Source organism: Pseudophryne corroboree, chromosome 1 (genome assembly GCF_028390025.1).
Source record: "Pseudophryne corroboree isolate aPseCor3 chromosome 1, aPseCor3.hap2, whole genome shotgun sequence".
In the NCBI taxonomy this organism is placed as follows: domain Eukaryota; kingdom Metazoa; phylum Chordata; class Amphibia; order Anura; family Myobatrachidae; genus Pseudophryne; species Pseudophryne corroboree.
In genome coordinates, this window is record NC_086444.1 from 505,250,228 (window position 1) to 505,270,909 (window position 20,682).

General features: G+C 43.4%; 1 protein-coding gene across 1 annotated transcript in view; it reads left to right on the forward strand.

Moving 5' to 3' along the window:
* The window catches only part of ALDH1A1 (aldehyde dehydrogenase 1 family member A1), a 104,165-nt gene that overhangs the window by 66,267 nt on the left and 17,216 nt on the right, over positions 1-20,682 (forward strand). The window contains exons 10-11 of the mRNA XM_063913878.1: positions 9,683-9,847; positions 10,764-10,921. Of these exons, the coding sequence (XP_063769948.1) occupies positions 9,683-9,847; positions 10,764-10,921 (323 nt within the window). The remainder of the gene's footprint in view (positions 1-9,682; positions 9,848-10,763; positions 10,922-20,682) is intronic.

The following is a 20,682-nucleotide window of genomic DNA, read 5'->3' on the forward strand; positions in this document are numbered from 1 at the left end:
GAATTTTCTGTATAAAGTGGTCCATAGGCTACTATAGCATATGACAGCTAACGATGGCATTAGTTACCTTGGTACCGGGCACAAGCTCTAGAACGTTACACTTTATAGAGCTTTTTGTATGCGGTCACACGAGAGCCCCACAGAATGCTATAGGGACTGCTTTGCGTGGGACTGCAGCACATATTGGAGATGTCTCCAATATCCGCTGCGAACCCTTTTTCTTATATATGGGAAAGTATATAGATGCAGTAAAATTACAGTTTCTCTGGGATTTTAACACAAAAAGGCTGTGATACATTCCACCCTAAGGGGTCTATTCATGAAGCAGTGAAAAGAGTGGAGAAGTGAACCAGTGGAGAAATTGCCAGCGTCTGCTCATTACATACACAAGCCCTGCCAAAGAAAAGGAGGGTCTCAGAAACTGGACATACAGTAAGCGCCCTCCACTTTTAGTCAGCCCCTGCCACAGTAGGAGAGTATGAATATGTGGAAGAGGACTAATTCTTGATATTTGTCTACTTAAAATGTTAAATAAACACTAACAATATATTGCCCAGTATACCAGCCACCAACATTCACACATACAGTACAGGTGCAGAGTTTTTTTGCAATATTCAGATGGTGATTTATCTCTTTGAAATTCCTTCCCAGAGTGGTAACCAGAGATGTACAGTATTAAGTACACAGAGATATAATTAGGAGTTGACTTTTCATCTTACTTGATGATCATAACATAAGAGTTGTTCACATTCAAACTAACATAACTACATAGTCATTATTTTCTATTTTTCATAATATGTGATCTGTGCACACACTCACACATAACACACACATACTGTATGCATTCACACACATAACCAATTTCTCTGACACTGACAGCACCAGTTTCACATGCAGGTGGGGTTTCTGAGTACGTACCCACAATGCCATGATTTGTGGGTCATGATGTATTCCATTACAAGCATGTCATTTTGACCCGGCCCTTTTGCAATTGATCTGCAAATCGCCATCGCCATTAGTGGGAGGGGCCTAAGGACATAAGGACATGGTGTCTGGTCCCAGGCACATCTACAACATGCAGATGCTTGCATTGCAAGTGTGTGTAATGTACAGTATGTGCAACATGATATGCATGTGTGATATATATATAATATAATATATATATATATGTGTATATGTATATATATATATATATATATATATATATATATATATATATGAAATGAAATAGAGGAGATGGCGCCAAGGGAGTTATATCAACGCCCTACCTAAAAACGGACCCTCACAGTACTCTCCGGATAAATTACGTCAGATAACAAATACTAACATAAAAATTTATTAAAACAACATATAAACCCGACACAAATGTTCATAAGTATACAGAGTTGATACATTTACATTTGTCGCACAATTTGAACAATCAGTTTGTAGTGATGAGGAAAAAGCGTAGATATATCACTACGATTTCCTCCTTCTCCTTATTGTAGATTCGGAGGTAACATCAGATAATAGATAGATAAATAACCCAACACGTTTCGTCTTGTTCCAAGACTTCATCAGGGGTAAAATCTCTTCATTTCAGAACATATTGTCAGCACATAAAAGGTCATTCAAAGATGTATGAACAACGTTTCAATATTTCAATGGGACTTGATTGATACAGCGAGGACCATACCTCATATATCATCAGCTTCAGTCTGACATTCAGATATTCGAATATGGGGAAGATTCATATGTGTATAGAATCTAACTTGTTCGCAAGCATAAGGAACCTCGTCGGTCAGCAGCTTGAACCTGACACTCAGACTCAGGAGTGAAGGCAATTCAAATGGGTATAATGTCTAACCAATTTAGAACACGTGGTAGACCCTCCAGTGGTGCAGTGCTGACAGCCAAGTCTCTGTATATATATACATGTGTAAATATACTGTAAATGTGTGTATGTATATATATATATATATATATATATTAGAACATATCCGGCACTCCACAGGGTAGCTACAACCCCCCAACAGTAACTTGACTTGGGTGCCCTCCTGGGGTATGGCAACCCCCTATATATAGAACAAAAAAGCAAGGCGGCACTCCAAGGTTGAGAATCAAAAAAACATTAGTGCACACAGTTTAGTGCAAAACATCAACGTTTCGGGGCATTCTGCCCCATCACCAGGGCCCTGCGGACGGGGGTTCTGCCCCGAAACATGTCGGCCGCTCTGGTCTATTAAATGACTTAATCATCTGCAATCAGGAGTCTGTTTAAGTGCCGCCTTCTACATATGCTTTATATAGTGACCTGGAATCACCAGGAGGGCACCACAGCACTTACTCTATAAGGCTCACGGGAGTGCCGGGCTCTGGACACTTTTCTTGTGTGTATATATATATATATATATATATATATATATATATATACACGAATGAAAATTTGTCCTTCTGTCTTTCTATACAATTCCACAGTTTACAAGCGAAAATCGTGAAATTTTACATACGAACGTATTAAAACACGGCGGAGGCAACTTAAACAATTTGAGATCCCTAGCACCCCTAGGGGGCAGACAGCAGCACAGAGTACATCAGGAGACAGCATAACTCTGGAATTGCTGGGGCAATGTACTCAAAAATTGTTACACATATGAATTACAATCTGGAAACAAACACTGTGGGGGGAAGACACCTCTAGCACTCCTAGTGGTGAGGCAGCAACACTGAGTATTTCAGCAGACAGCATAACTCTGGAATGCCTGCAGCAATTTACACCAAACTTGATACACATATGACTTTCACTCTGGAAAGAAACACTGTGGGTGTCAGACACCCCTAGCACACCCTAGGGGTAGGACAGCAGCACAGAGTATGTCAGCAGACAGCAAAACTGTGGAAGCCTGGAGCAATTTACACCAAACTTGGTACACATCTGATTTACAATCTGGGAACACACACTGTGGGGGTTAGACACCCCTAGCCCCTCTAGATACATTATGCAATGCATAGTTGTTTGTCATAGAGCATGGAGGTCTTGTGCATTTGTGTTTTGCAAACAAACCTTGCTATAGAAATATATTACACTTAGCTGTGCTTTGTAATGTTAGACTTTTTAATTTGTTTTAATGAAAGGGTGCTGTGCATAATCAGACCTAAAGGCATTATAATTATACATTCAATTAAAAGCTGCTGTACCATGTGTTTTTGCCAGGTTCCCAGGCAAGAAAATAACTGTATTTGGCGAGCCGCCATGGTGTTGTGTTCACTCCCTGGCATAAGCACGTGATTAAACACACACCACTTGAATTGCTGCCAATTTGAATTCTGATGTGTACATCTTTTTATAAAATGATATCTCACTAGCAGGAGATTATACAGCAGAACCTTGAAGCCATTGTTGATAAGATTTTAACAAGCAGTACAGATTGTGCAATAATGCACCTTTTGGCCCTCTTTCCAGTAGGTGTCTAATCAGACTATCACTTTCCACAGAAAAAGATCTTAAGCCTAAAATCCCCTGAATTGTGATCACCGAAAAATGTCCCTTTAATTCCCAATTTCATAAAGCATATTTTACAGTTGGTTTCTGCAGAATGTGTTCTTATTACAGTTTTATGTACTGCTATTGACTCATACTACAAAACAGATAATATCACAAGTAATAAATATGATAAATGATGTACAAATAATGTAACTGCTCTTGTTAAAAACTGATGATTGTTTAGACCAGGCCTGGCAAACCTGTAGCTCTCCAGCTTTTGTGAAAGCATGCTCTGCCACAGTTTTGCTATTAGGGAATGCTACAACTGTGGCAAGGCATGCTGGAATGTGTAGTTTCATAACAGCTGGAGAGCCAGAGGGTGGTCAGGCCTGGTTTAGACAGTGGGAGAGTATGGCTGCAAAATATAAGTAACAATTAAAACACATTGATGTTTCATTTTATACTATGTTAAAAAGCTAAACTAATAATATATTGCCCAATCCACCAGTCACCAACATATACACATGTAGGTTTAAAGCTTTGTACAATGGGGGTAATTCCAAGTTGATCGCAGCAGGAATTCTGTTAGCAATTGGGCAAAACCATGTGCACTGCAGGTGGGGCAGATATAACATGTGCAGAGAGAGTTAGATTTGGGTGGGATGTGTTCAATCTGCAATCTAATTTGCAGTGTAAAAATAAAGTAGCCAGTATTTACCCTGCACAGAAATAAAATAACCCACCCAAATCTAACTCTCTCTGCAAATGTTATATCTGCCTCCCCTGCAGTGCACATGGTTTTGCCCAACTGCTAAAAAATTTCCTGATGCGATCAACTTGGAATTACCCCCAATATTCTGTGGTTATTTTCAAATACACTGGGTTATTAAATTCTATATTTACAATTAGTCAACAAAACAAAGTATTGGGAACATTGTTTCAAACAAACATAACATAAATTATTAATAATAACTAAGGAAATTGCTCTGTGAATGGTGTAAATTTTATATTTCGAAGATTTGTGACCTGAGATTCAGGTATAATTCTGTTACCTTTTATACAGTATATTGTGGATCCTCCTGGACATTCCATAACATACAGAATAGCAATTAACAGTCAAAAATACAGTTTATGACTTAAAAGATTTGCAAGAAGATGTTTGGTATACAGCTTACAAGCACACAAATATACATATAGTGTAGTGAAATGCAATGGGTTATTTTTTTAATATTGCACAACATTAAAATAAATTATTCACAATACATTCACAAATGTTGTAATTTGATTTAAAATGTAAAGATAAATTAGATTTATTTTTAATTTATTGCTGCTTCCTTTTCTTTTTTCATATAAGCACATTTTATTCCTCTTTATTACCTTCAAACACTGGAACGCACATATCTCACACAATATGCTTTAATACAGTATGTAATCTTTAATTTATGCATTGATTATTGCAGTAGTCTCCTTTCTCTGCCCAGATTTTGACCACTTCAATCTATTTTGAATGGAGCAGCTAGAATGATTTTCCCAACAAAATGGCCTTTTATTGTTGCTTTTCTATGTCAATCTTTACTCAATCTCCACATTTATTAACATCTTCTATTGGCAACTACAGGATTTCTTTAGGTCTGCACCGTTTCTCTGGAATGCCCTCCCACGCCCAAGAATTTCTTCTAAAATTTCAAGTGTTCCCTGAAAACATATCTCTTCAAATGAGCTTATCAAATTCCTGGACCACACATAAGACCACCATAAGCTACCCTACCCAATTACCTCCGCTATTCACAGTTCACACAAAACTTACATATGTTCTCTTTCTTCACTCACATAACTCTCTGACCCCATGACACTGTAACTTTGTGATTAATGAGTTGACAAAGGACATTACCTTTGCAACCTGGCTGTAACAATTTACAGATTGTAGCACTGATCCTTATTTTACTATATATTGTAAACTTGAGAGCAGGACCGACCCCCGCCGCCTTTCATTCTTGCACCTTGACTTTCCACTAGGCCGTCCCCAAAGGTATTCCAGACAGATACATTCTTATCTCCTGTTGTTATTGGCAACCAGTTGAGGGGGCTTCAAAACAATGCTCACCCCACAACAAAAGAAGTGCCACCTAGCATCAGGGCCAATATGGTAACAGTACCACTTACACCAGCAATGCCACAATGTGGCCTACTCCATGACAGTGTAGATTTGCAAAAGTTGCCATGATGAAAGAATGCAGTGAAGATAACTGTAAAAATGGAGTGAGAGAGATTGGTACATCCAAAATTAAATATGTTTGGGATGTCACTGCCCAACACTGCCTTCTTCCAAACGGCGGAACTACCGTTGGTACAGCAGGTGCATTGCACCAGGGCCCCTGAGGACTAGGGGGCCCACTGCTGTCCAGGCCAGCAATAAATTATCCTCTGGCTTCCCCCTCCCCCGCAGACCATTTTGAGCAATGTCAGATGAATAGCCCGGTGAAGAGAGGAGGGTAGGCCCTACTGCCTGAGGGACCTGCCCCTTACCTTAGGGAGGCAGGGCTAACCTTGTGTGTGATGGATTGATAGAGAAGTCCTGCCATCTCTCAGTGCTGATGATCACAGCCACTTACTGCCTCTAAATAACAGACAGCTGTACATTATTCTGATTCACTGCTGTCTGTGAATTAAATCCAGCTCACCACCTGTAACTGGCAGTGTCAGAGTCTGCCTGACTGACTGAGTGCCAAACTGAGGAAAGCACAAGAGATAAGGGCCCCCATTAAGGTACATGCCCCCTGTTCTTCACACCGCACAAGACATTGTGCTTGTACCCCTGTCACCCACTGCCATGTGACATGTTGTGAACTTGGGTTGAGGAGGAGAGGGAGGCCCAAATTATATTTTTGCAGCTGCGCCGATCACTCACAAGTTCCACCACTGCTTCTGCAGCTGAGTTGTATAATACCTGGCCAGTTGGACCATTTTGATACAAATAGGTACCTTTGAACTTTCCAATAACGGTTGTGTTCCATGGTGCCTTCTGTGTAGTTCCTTCTTATATAATGTAGCCAAAAATTAACGTTGGAAACTAAAGTCTTTGTACAGTAAATATAAGTCCTATTAATATAGTAGCACTATCTATTCTAATGGCAATCAGATAAGACTACAAACATGAAGATGATCATTATGGGGAAAATTCAATTAAGCACAGGAGCTACCGGGACCTGTTCCTGTAGCTTCCACGTGTTAATTACAGAAGGCTGATTCTGTTCGCAACCTATGTGGTGTGAGCAGAATTTTCCTACCAACAGCAGCTCCCATTGAATTGTATATGCCCCTTCCCATTGTTCCTCCAGTGTTCAATGGCCTACACCACACACAGTAAAACATATATGAGAGATGCAATGCAAAACAGCTTCTTCAAGAAAACAATCTCATACTGTAGCTTTTCTTATCACAGTTTTTTTGTTAAACAATGCCACCTGCAACATCCAAGGAGATTGTATTGCTAGATAATTAAATGAAAGCCCAAGCATCAGAAATGTCATGTTTCATTCCCTATTCTCCCTGCACAGTAGCCTGAATAAATGCATACTCTACAAGCATTAATCAGATGTATTCTGATATAAGTGTATTGTCTTAAGAAAATCTTCTTATTGAATTACTTTGACTGCCATTCCATTACACAACACATAGCCGTTCAGTCAAGCATGTACATTTTTAGAAATGTTCATTATTTGTGGTCTAAATTCTCCATTCTGCTGCCTGGCTCAAGTCACAAATTAAGTGAATTAAACTTACAATAGAAACCTGAGATTGAATAAAAGAGAAATTATATGCATGGCTAATTCAAGCACTATACTTGGATAAATGCTCCCAGCAAAGCTGTTGCGTAATGTTAGAGGAAAGCTCATGATATGTTTTCGTAAAATGGTTCTGGTTATGAGATATTATACAAAATATAGTTGCAGTACATTTCCTTTATTTGGAAATATTTGCTGTGGGAGTTTTAGATATATGTTATCACAAAGCAAGAATAAACATGAACAACTATGAAAGTTTTCTAGACAAAATATTTCTGTATGAAACAACACAAGGTACGGTTAGCTTCACTTCCATTAGTTCAGTGAGAAACCCATATTTCTTTCCTGTAGATACATTTATTTATATGGCTTATCTTCATTTCTACTTTTTTTCCATGCATACCATATTTACTGTACAGTGCCTACATGAACAGGACAACTTGGGTGCACGCAGACTGATCTCACCGTTCAAAGGGTCTGAATCAGAGATGTACCTTAACTCAATGTTAACGCACATCTCCAATGTTTCGAGATGTGCATATGGGCATATGCCACACTGTGTATGTGCAGATCTCATTGAACGTCAGTCCTCACAGTGCCTGGAACACTACATCCTGATTGAGAGGCTGGGGCCATTTGGAGGGCGGAGGTGGTGATGGGAGCATTTTTTCAAACCGGTTGTGTGTCAGTGTTGTTTTGTAGGCATGCTACAAAACAAATGCTGATTTAATAGGACATACTAAATAATCTGAGGGATGCTCAGATGGGCAATGGTCACGCAGATTATCATATGCTGCATTCGAGGATGCAGCATTGGATCACAGAAGCCAGCAGTAGGTGTATCCTGCAGCGTTTACATACTTTAGTACACATTTTGCATACAAAGTCATAGCGGTTGTGCTTACTGCCACCATATCTGAATAAGGTCATAAGAGCTGAGGAACGGGGTCCTTGTATAATTAGCCCATGGATATTTTAGATTTTACTGTCTGCTCTGTCTTTTTAAAATACGATTTTCATTTTATGTATTTCTTACTTTGTTATCTGCAACATAAAGTACTGTAATAAAAAAAGGCTGTAAATACTCTATATGAAAGGTATAACATACACAATGTAGTGGGGAATAATACTGGTGCTATCAGCACACAGCTGGTTGTCCCTAGGGGGAGAGGGGCACTTTTTTTTTCCAGGCCCCACTTCCATAGGGAATCCAGACCTAGAGCTGGTTGACATAATGGCAGGGCAGGGGACCCCACACCAAGTGTCCCACTGCCATAGTCCACCTTCCCTGGCTGGTAAAGCTTAGTGCTGTAATGGGAATTTGTGGAAGGGGGAATGCTCTTTTGTGCTCTTTGTTCACTTGATATTTCCAGTGCTAGCCTTGGCTGAAGCCGTAATGCTGGTTTACCTTTCTTTATTGGTGGGGTGGTCTGATGGTCTGATTCTGTTCTATTTTGTATATTTTCGAATAGTAAATTAAAAAAAACTCTGCAGAGATATGAGGGATCTGTCCAGGGTGTTGCGCAAAATACCTCTCAGTGACGTCATTTTTATAAGCATCTATTTTGACGGTTTTTATACTTTTAATGGGGGGGGGGGATGAGATGGCTGTTTAAAGTGTGGCTTCTCTGCGGAATTCTGGAGGTTTTTAGCATAGTAAACTAGAGTGATGCAACCATGTTGGGAAAACTCTAAAATTGCACCAACATTCCAGTTCACCCCTTAGTTTTAAACAAATGCTTAAAGTTTAACTAGCATACAAAATATGTAATTTATATAGTTATATAATGTAAAATCTCTATGTACAGTATGTCACAACTTTTATGGATTTCACAAACTAGATCCAATTTCCAAATTCACTAGCCACCAAGTATGTTATGATGATTGTTGGCCAATATCATTAATGGTGGTCAAGGACTCTTTTCAAGAGGGATTTTTAAGACCCCATATTTCATTTAGTATCACAGTGATACTAGCGAATATGCCATTGGTCTTAAGCACTACTTACCTCTCCAGCGAGGTCTAGTGATGCCTCCCTCTTCAGCGGCGTCCTTCGCTCTGTAGCTGGCAGGTTACCTCTTCCGGCGATGGGGTGCTCTATAAAATGCATGCGCGACTGCTAGCTTGAGCATGTGCAGGACACACTCACACACTGGGGACTTGGCTACTGCCTGGAAGACTTGCTGGCAATGGGAACTGTATTGCTGTTGCCATGTATTTGCCTGCCACCGTTTGTTAAACGCTAGAAGGAGTACATAACCCCTTTAGCGAATTCTCATTGTTACATGGGACTCTTAGTATTTTAAAATGTGAGGCCATGCTTTTCTGATTCAGATGCTATGTTTGTGCATGCTATAATGTATCCACATATTCTGTGAGCTTTAGGTTTTCAAAAAGGAAAAAAAGAAACTTAAAAATAAATCCTGTATTACAGATTGACAAGGAACAATATGACCGAATTCTTGACTTAATTAAAAGTGGAAAGAAAGAAGGAGCAAAGCTGGAATGTGGGGGTGGTCCATGGGGCACCAAAGGTTTCTATATAGAGCCCACAGTCTTCTCAGATGTCAAAGATGATATGCGCATAGCCAAAGAAGAGGTATGTGTATGACTAAAATAATTAATAAAACATAATATGATATACACTGATATTAAACTAATTATAGTCTTGGAATTTCTGCATTGCTTAAACTTTCCAAAATAGTATTTAGCTTCATTAGAACAACTCCACTTTAATCTGAGTTCATGTTTGAAGCAGGGATATTGTGCAGACAAATCTATGCCATATTGTTGCTAATGGAAATGGATATAGGGGGTAATTCAGACCTGATCGCTCGCTAGCATTTTTTGCAGCGCTGCGATCAGGTCAGAACTGCGCATGCGTATGCACAGCAATGTGCAGGTGCCTCGCACGAGTACAAAGCGGATCGTTGCTGTGCGATGGGTTTTCACGAAGAATCCATTCGCACAGCCGATCGCAAGGTGATTGACAGGAAGAAGGCACTTGTGGGTGGCAACTGACCGTTTCAGGGTGTGGTTGGAGAAACGCAGGTGCGTCCAAGTGTTTGCAGGGAGGGTGTCTGACGTAAATTCCGGCCCTGGACAGGCTGAAGTGATCGCAGCGGCTCAGTTAGTCCTGGGCAACTCAGAAACTGCACAAAGTTATTTTGTGCTCGGCTGCACATGTGATCGCACACTCGCACACCTAAAATACACTCCTTGGTGGGCGTCGACTATGCGAATGCAGAACTGAAAAAACAGCTAGCGAGCGATCAGGTCTGAATTACCCCCATAGTTTTTCCTTTTTTCCCCAAAATAACTACTGCTTTGATAACTTGAATCCAACATTTATGACCATGAGCCAGATAATTAACATTATCTATTAAGTCATCTGATATTTACATTGCCCTGGATAACTGTGTAACTATTGCTCTTAAGTCATACATCTACCATGGTTTATGTTACTGCTAATGTTTTATAGGAAGTAAATATGGTATCTGTATTCATGTCAATAGATATTTGGACCTGTACAACTAATTATGAAATTTAAAACTATTGATGAAGTAATTAAGAGAGCAAACAACACCACATATGGATTGGCTGCAGGAGTTTTCACCAAAGACCTTGACAAAGCACTAACTGTTTCCTCTGCTTTTCAAGCTGGAACTGTCTGGTAAGCAATGATTATGTATATACAGTATATCTGTTATCATGTTATGTATATACAGTACATCTGTTATGCTGGTAAAAAAAAACTAATGCAGCAATGGGGGTAATATAAACATAGTAAAAGTGGGTCTGCTTTGTGCTAGGCTATATACAATATGCAGCTAGTCAACTTCTTTGTGCATGATACTTGGCGCAATGTGTGTCTGCACAACAGGCATAGAGAAAATGTGCCAAACCTATATAGCAGAGGCCATGACCAAATCAAAATGAACAGACACTCCATTCCTTTGAGACTGGTAACAGGCTGAGGTTTCAGGCCAGGCCTTGTGAGATGTAAACTGATCATTTCAATGAAAGAATGTTGCTCACAGAAGTGTGCACCTAGGGCATACAGACATAAAATGCATCCATAGGGGGAAAAAGATTCATTTAGGCATGGGTCTTGGCAGGGCCGTTTCTAGCCAATTTGGCTCCCAGTGCGAGATTTAAAAATGCCCCCCCCCCCCCTTCACATAAGAAAAAATGCGCCCCCCTTCCCCATAGATATAAAGAGGAAAAGTATGCGCGTGCTCCCGGCAAGGGGGCGTGACCTCGTTAAAATGGGTGTGGCTTTGTTAAGATGGGCGTGGCCTTATCTGATCTCATCATCACGGCCACCACAGGATAAAAAAAGTCCTCATTTTACACATTACAGCAGGCAAGTGTCCCCATTTTACACAGCACGGTAGGCAAGTGTCCCCATTTTACACATTGCGGCAGGCACGTGCCCCCATTTTACGCACTGCGGCAGGAAAGTGTCCCCATTTTACACATTGCGGCAGGCACGTGCCCCCATTTTACACAGTACAACAGGCAAGTGTCCCCATTTTACACATTGCGGCAGGCACGTGCCCCCATTTTACACATTGCGGCAGGAAAGTGTCCCCATTTTACAGATTGCGGCAGGCACGTGCCCCCATTTTACACAGCATGGCAGGCAAGTGACCCCATTTTACACATTGCGATAGGCACGTGCCCCCATTTTACACATTCCGGCAGGCAAGTGTCCCCATTTTACACATTACGGCAGGCAAGTATCCCCATTTTACACATTGCGGCAGGCACGTGCCCCCATTTTACACATTACGGCAGGCAAGTATCCCCATTTTACACATTGCGGCAGGCAAGTGACCCCATTTTACACATTGCGGTAGGCACGTGCCCCCATTTTACACATTCCGGCAGGCAAGTGTCCCCATTTTACACATTACGGCAGGCAAGTGTCCCCATTTTACACATTACGGCAGGCAAGTGTCCCCATTTTACACATTACGGCAGGCAAGTGTCCCCATTTTACACATTATGGCAGGCAAGTATCCCCATTTTACACATTATGGCAGGCAAGTATCCCCATTTTACACATTATGGCAGGCAAGTGTCCCCATTTTACACATTACGGCAGGCACGTGTCCCCATTTTACACATTATGGCAGGCAAGTGTCCCCATTTTACACATTATGGCAGGCAAGTATCCCCATTTTACACATTGCGGCAGGCACGTGCCCCCATTTTACATAGTACAACAGGCAAGTGTCCCCATTTTACACATTCCGGCAGGCAAGTGTCCCCATTTTACACATTCCGGCAGGCAAGTGTCCCCATTTTACACATTCCGGCAGACAGGTGTCCCCATTTTACACAGTACGGCAGGTGGTGGTGGGGGGGGAGGGAGAGAGGGAGAGGGAGAGGGGCTGACTTACATTTGAAGCGGTTCTTCCCGCTCTTTAGCCGCCTCTCCCTCGTCTGTGCAGCGCTGGCCGGCTTGGCTCTCCCTTTTCCCTCCTCCCGAGTGCCCAGCTCGGGGGGCGGGGTTTCGCAGAATGACGCGATTGCATCTTGATGTCACAACGCAAACGCGTCATTCCGCGAAACCCCGCCCCCCGAGCTGGGCAATCGAGAGGGGAGGGGGGATTGAAAGTGCTCAGGAAGTGCAGCGGCGGGCGCCCCGTGCGGTTGCACGGCTCGCCCGCCGCAAGAAATGGCACTGGGTCTTGGGAAGAGCCTAGTGCTATCAGAACAGCACTCCTACCTGTCATTTTTCAAACACAGCTTGTAACATGGGAGTTAGGAGCTGATTGGCTGGTACTTTGTTTTTGGGACAATTTACCAGCAGGGTTGGGCATTTTGCTGGTTTCCTTGCTATAGTGTGCAGTGAGGTAAATGGCTTAGGAGGCACCAGAGCCAGATTTACACACAGTATATGAGCCAAAGGGTTCGTGTGGGCATTATACACAGGTGCAGCAGTATATATGTACTGCTGGAAATTAGTGACTTTTGATCAGAGATGTGCAGAAAAGAAAGACAAGCGAGGCACTGCCTCACCTGTCATAGACTTTTTACCCCAGAGTTTTGACTAGAAAAATGATTGGAATAATACAAAAAAGATATTTCTAATGTATTCTATGTATTTTTTCATATATACTTTTTTATAGTCAAACCTCTGGCGTATACGTTAGTATGACAGGCAAATGTACTGCTTTACCTGCCTCACCTCGCTGCACGTCACAGTATATATATATATATATATATATATATATATATATATATACATACACATGCATACACATATATATGATGTATGCATGTGTATTTTTGTTCACTTTAAAGTTTAAACAAACCTGTCAAAAGAGAAATAAAAAAAAATTGTTGTTACAATGGATGGTAGGGCTAAAGGCCCATGAACAGAAAGTGTTTGGCTGAATACGTACAGTAACAGCAGGTGGAACACAAATAGGTTCATGGCGCTTCTGTCCAACAATCAGAAGCAGCAAGGTCAGAACTGACTGGCACCTAATGCCACTGTTTGATGTTTGTTACAGAGAGATATCAGTTCCCTAAATGTCAAACAGGTAATTCAGTATAAGTGGCAAACACACTCTTTAGTGTGGTGTATGTAGGGATTAACTACAATGTTATATGTTCATTTATAATGCACTTTTATATTCTAATAAAATCCATCATTTATTAGTGCAAAAAAATCTTATAACCAGAAAAAGTTGCAGGGAGTAAATTGATGCATAATCTACAGTACAGAGAATGGCATAATGGAAATGGATACAGTAGTTACATTGAAAATAGGATTTTGGTACTTACCAGGTAAATCCTTTTCTTTGAATCCATAGGGGGCACTGGAGTACTCTTGGGGATATGGACGGTGTTAGCAAGGACTGGGCACTGAATATTCAAATTTCAGTAACTCTCCTCCCCTCCATACTCCCAGAATGCCAGTGTTTTTTCCTGAGGCGAACAGGATAGAGAGGATGAACAATGGAGAATTACCTATAATATTATAACATAACGGACACCAATAAAGTTGACACATAACGTAACTGACAACTAACCAGTTGACACCATAACCGATAAATCGGTGAGAATGTGTTACCATAAGATCCCCTGAACTTACCACAACCAGGTAAAACTGCTCTGGGTGGGCGTCCAGTGCCCCCTATGGATTCAAAGAAAAGGATTTACCTGGTAAGTACCAAAATCCTATTTTCTTTTTCATCCACTAGGGGTCACTGGAGTACTCTTGGGACGTACCAAAGCTTCCCTCGTGGGCGGGAGAGCTGTTTGGACCTGTAACACTAGGCGGCCAAAGCTAGATGCTGATGCCGCAAACGTATTACTTGTAAAAGCGCACAAACGTGTGCACTGATGACTATGTAGCCGCACGGCAATTCTGCGTCGTAGACACCCCACGACCAGCTGCCCCTGAAGTTTCCACAGAACGTGTGGAAAGAGCTGTTACTGATGTAGGCGGCTGTAACCTAGCATGAAGGTAAGCCTGACGTATGGTCAGTATAATCCATCTGGATAAGGTCTGCTTAGAAGCTGGCCAACCCATTTTGGCAGCATCATAGAGAACAAACAACGTATCCGTCTTACAAACTGTAGACGTTCGGGACACATAAACGCGTAATGCGCGTACCACATCCCAATTTCCAGACTGTCCTGTTAACACAGGAACTACTTTTGGTTGATTGATGTGAACATATGACACTACCTTTTGCCAGAAAGCGGGATTCGTACGAAGCTCCGCTCTGTCATCATGAAACACTACAAACAGTGGCTTGCATGCCAATGCACCCAAATCTGAAACACGCCTTGCCGAAGCTAAGGCTAGGAGAAAAAATCGTTTTCCAAGTGAGAAACTTAACATCCACTTAATGTAAGGGTTCAAAGTATGAAGCTGTACAAAATATACAACCAGATTCAAGTCTCATGGCGCTGTAGGTGGAATGAATGTAGGCTGTACTATGAGAACACCTTGCAGAAAAGGTGTGTGAGACGGCAATAGAGCCAATATTCTTTGAAAGTAAATTGACAAAGCAGATACCTGCACCTTTAGTGTAGATAAACGCAGTCCTCCATCTAACCCCGTTTGTAGAAATAAAGGACGGAATAACTTGAAAGATGTCGGAAACTTACGAACTTCACACCAACCTATATAGGCACGCCAAATCCTGTAATAATGAGCTGTCGTAACTGGATTTCTAGCACATAACATGGTTGTTATAACCGATAGTGAAATGCCCTCTCTTCTTAAGAGGGCGGTCTCAACAGCCACCCCTTCAAACGCATCCGCGCTAAATCGGGGTAAAGGAATGGACCCTGTCGTAACAGGTCCGGACGTAACGGAAGCGGCCAAGGATCGTCTGCGAGTAGTCCGCGGAGATCCGAGAACCAAGCTCTCCGAGGCCAATGAGGCGCCACTAGTATGACTGTGATGGACTCTCGTTTGATCCGTTTTAGCAACAGAGAGCGAGCAGCGGAAACTGTGGAAACAGATAGCCGAGGCTGTATGGCCACGCAATCGTGAGAGCATCCACTGCACTGCCTTTGAAACTCGCGTTCTGGACACATACTGGCTTTTGGTGATTGTGGCGAGATGTCATCAGGTCCACTTGAGGGTAACCCCACCTCTGGACCAACATGTGAAACACTTCTGGATTTAATGGCCATTCTCCTGGATGAAAATCCCGATGGCTGAGATCATCCGCCTCCCAGTTGTCCATTCTCGTAATGAACACTACCGCCAATATCACTTGGTGATGTTCGGCCCAATTGAGGATTCGAGCTACTTCCCGCATTGCCATGCGGCTTCTCTTTCCCCTTTGTTTATTGACGTACGCGACCGCCGTTGCGTTGTCTGACTGCACTTGGACTGTCTGAGACCGAAGCAAGTGCACTACTTGTCGTAGCATTGTAAATTGGTCAGAGTTCTAGGACATTTATAGACAGCAATCTGTCGTGATCCTCCCAGAGACCCTGGAGCTGACAATTTTGAACTACAGCTCCCCAACCTCTGAGACTCGCATCTGTGATTAGCACTATCCAATTCCAGACGCCTTACCGAGTTCCAGCGGTTAGATTGTGTACTTGGAGCCACCAGAGTGTAGAAACTCTGGCCCGTGGAGACAACCTCACCCTCTAGTGAAACTGCAGATGCGAGGCCCACCACTGTGCGAGCACATGCAGTTGAAAAGGAAGTGAGTGAAATCTTCCGGACAGAAGCGCTTTGAAAGCCGCCACTATTGTGCCTAACCGGCGAATGCACAAGCATACCGAGGCTTGAGCACTAATCGTACCAGATGATGAATTGTCTGTACTTTCTGTTCTGGTAGACAAATTCCTCGATCTACCGTATCGAGAATAATTCCTAGGAAATGAAGTCGTTGAGACGGAATCCGATGTGAATTCTTGAACATGACAAACCAACCGTGCTGAACCAGCACATTGTACCTTAGCAACGCATGTTGAAGGCGCATTTGGTTGAGACGGAGCTTTGATGAGCAAATCGTCTAAGTACGGAACTATTATCACTTACAGGAATATGAGATGAGCCATCAAAACATACATCACTTTGGTGAATACCCTAAGCTCTGACGAGAGGGCAAACGGTAGAGTCTGAAACTGATAATGGATCTGCCGTATTGCAAACGCAAGAACCTCTGAAGAGGTGGCCAAATCGGAATGTGTAAGTACGCATCCTCGAGATCCAGCGCAATCATGAATTCCTGTGGCTCTAAACCTGCAAGTACTGTCCGCAGAGATTCCATCTTGAATCTGTAGTAAGTATGTAAGTAAGTATGCCTGACCAAGCCATCTGGCTTTGGTACCACAACAGACTGGAATAATAACCGTGACCTTGTTGGTGTACAGGGACCGGAATCAAAACTGCTGACTCCAGCAGAGAGTGAATAGCAATTTACCGAACCGTCCTCTTCCTACACAGGCAGTCCTGTGTTGAAAAACCGCAGAGGCGGTAGATTGCTTTTAACACTAAATTGCGGATCCACCCATCTGTGGATATCTGCAACCATGCCAAATGAAACGTCTGAAGGCGTGCTCCCACAACTGGAGCACAGAGATGGGCTGGGAGCCCGTCATGCCACTGGCTTGCCGGTGACCGTAGCGTCCGAACGACTGGCGTTGGTTTGTTGAAAACCACGTCCTCGACCTCGCCTACCAGGCGTGGCTGTTTGTCTACCACGGCCTCGAAAGGGCTGTGGTCTAAAGGATTCGAACGCTGGTCCAGAGTATCCCGTGAAAAATACCTTTGTCCAAATCAGGACCAAACAACCTTCGCATAATGTAATGCTTCTATTCTTCTCTCGACCTTTGCCTCCGCCTGCTAAGGACGCAGCCAGAGCGTTTGTCGTGCCACAACGAGTGACGCTGAAAGGCGAGAACTGACTAGGCAGACGTCCGTAGAAGCTGTACATAGATAATCAGCAGCTTCGCAGATTTGATCAGCGAGAAACATAAGGTGGACGTTTTGTAGGGCGGACCCGAGTCCTGTTATCCAGACAAGCAACGCCGTAGTTACCCAAATGCCAACCAAACACGGTCGAAGCAACACCCCTGCTGCTGTATACAGCGACTCTAGCATAGCTCCCATGGAGATGTCACTGACTTTAGAAACGGGTAACTAGACCGAAATCGGCGAGGTTTCGAAACCTGTGTATCAGGATCCTATTAACATCTTATTTAGAGATTCCACGCTGGAGATCTGTGGCCTTAGTAAAGACCACCTTATAAATTGTCAGAGCCTCTTCAGTCCCTGTAAACTTCAGAGTCTGACGCACCCACACTATCTGACTGCTGTTCTATTCACCCTTCTCACATTCATCTTGCGCAGTTAGGCCTGGCATAGAATCGTCAGGATTGCAACATAGCAGAAACTGGGAATTTATAAGGCAAATGACAACTATCTTTGCAAAACAGGAGATGAAATGGGAGTTTAAAATATACTGTGCATGTGGTAGAACTCACTGGGAACCCACTGGTACAGACATTGGAGTGAAACAACTTTTCCGTCTTTGCTGGTGACTGACTTATTATGTAACCAGACAAATAAATAGACAAAGACAAACCAATTCCACCTCAGTAAAATTGTGTGTATATGGTCAAATTGCAGTGCACGTGGCCAGACCATAAGAAACCTGATCCAAAAATTCCTACCAACACCCCTGCGCCATCCAGTGGAGCAGTGTTGTAGGACAGGAACATTCTGGAAAAGAAACAGAAAGTATGATTAAAAAGGCCTCCAGCCATGTGCTTATAGTCAAAGAACATATAGCATATTTTGTTACATGACCATATATACATACATACAGTATTTTATATACATTTCCTATGGTATAACATTGTCTATGGAATAACAAGTGCTACACGAATGCATATATAACACAATGCAGCCCTTCTTTAGCATAGGCTGTTTATTGCTGCTGCTGTGGCATAATCTCTCCCCCCTGCAGCTGCGCTACAAGTAATAGGGACAGGGAAACTCCTGACTGCCCAGCATTAGCCCACTAGTTACTAGAGGGCTGTTTTTCAGGGACAGACCGCTGCAGCAGTGTGCACTGTCCGCGGTCTGAGTGATAAGAGGCGCCGGCATCCTCCCCCCCCCCTGCTACCCTTAGTGTGTGCAGGGAGCGCTGGCAGTGCTGAGCTGCCGGCCGTTATTGAGACAGACCGCGGCAGCAGTGAACGCTGTCCGGTCTGAGGGAGCACCTTTCCCTAAGCGACGGAGCCTCCGGCCGTTACAGGGACAGACCGCGGCAGCACTTAACGCCGTCAGCGGTCTGATTGCATTACAGGCAGGGAGCGCTGAGAACAGCGCTTGCAGCGGCCGTCCAGCGCGTCCCTCTGAGCGGCACCGGGACTAGGGGAGCTGATAACAGCGGTGGCGGGGACGGAGCAGCGGCTCGGGCAACGCACATAGCAGTACCCCCACACGGCGGGGCGGCAGCGTGAGCTGACCGCCCCTGTCATAAATACCTGGGTTCCTGTGCTCTGACGGGGCTTCTACAGCAAGCTCCGTTCTGCATTCTCAGCTGAAGGTAGCTGATATACTTGGACTCTGACGGGGCTTCTTCCAGCAAGCACCGTCCAGTCCTTTCTGCAGTCTCAGCTGTTGTTAGCTGAGCTGCTTGTGGCTGTGAGGGGGCTCCTTTGTGAGGCCCGACACGCCAAGAGCTGCACGCAGCAGCTTCTATAATCCCGTAGCCAGAGCTTTTGTGTAAGCTTGGAAAGGATTGTAATGTATAAAAAAGAAAAACAAAAATGTTTAAAAGTAAAAAAAATGTATGTCCCCCTCTGGAGGTCCACACTTGTGCTTCCTGTCCATGTTAGCACCGAAAAAACACTGGCATTCTGGGAGTATGGAGGGGAGGAGAGTTACTGAAATTTGAATATTCCGTGCCCAGTCCTTGCTAACACCGTCCATATCCCCAAGAGTACTCCAGTGACCCCTAGTGGATGAAAAAGAAAGTGTTAATGAAATTGTTACCTTTAGTATTGTTTGGCTAGTGTTGAGAACTACAGTAAGAACTTAAATGAACACGGTTTGTTTGCTTGACAACATGGTAAAGGTCATACACTTTCCCAGAGTCATGAGTTGATTGAAGCTGCCAAGAGATAGAGGAGTGCTGAGAATAAATGCTGACCTCAACGGATCCTTGTGCAATCTCCACCCTTCACATACAGTACATGCATTGATACTGTAGAAACCACTAATGTCTCTCCATGTTCCTGTTCTACCTTTCACATCTCATCTTTTTCAACCAAAACTAAGTTTTTTTTTTTTTTTTTTACTATAAAGAAAGACCTATCTGCATGTCAAACCAGCATCTAGTTCAGTGAGAGACGCCACTAAACTATTGATAACATAAAAATGGCGACTAGCTGAAGGAACCACAGTAGCATTAAACAAACATATAATCAGGGGCGGAACTACTGGCGGGGCAGGCAGTGCATTGCACTGGGGCCCCGCCGCACTCAAGGGCCCACAGCCGCCGGCCGGCATTACATGAATGAGTCACAATGACTCATTGTATGTCATGCCGCAGCCGCACACCAGCGCTCCTGTGACCCGCCCGTCATAAGGAACGATTCTGGCCACCCGCACACGAAGGAGGGAGGAGGGTCCGTCCCTCCCTCCCTCATATACAAACAGGTCACAGTCTCTCAGTGAAGGAGAGAGCCGCAGCAGCGCTTTGTTACTGGTGGAGGCGCTGCTGCTGCTGCTCCTCTGCTTCACTATAGGCTGTCTCTGAGAACAGCCTATAGGGAAGCAGAGGGGCAGCAGCAGCAGCGCCTCCACCAGTAACACAGCGCTGCTGCGGCTCCCTCCTTCACCTCCCTCCTCCTTCTTCTCTACTGCCCGGGAAGCTGCACCGAGGAGCCTGAGCCAACAGAGAGGGTAAGTATAATTCTTTCTTT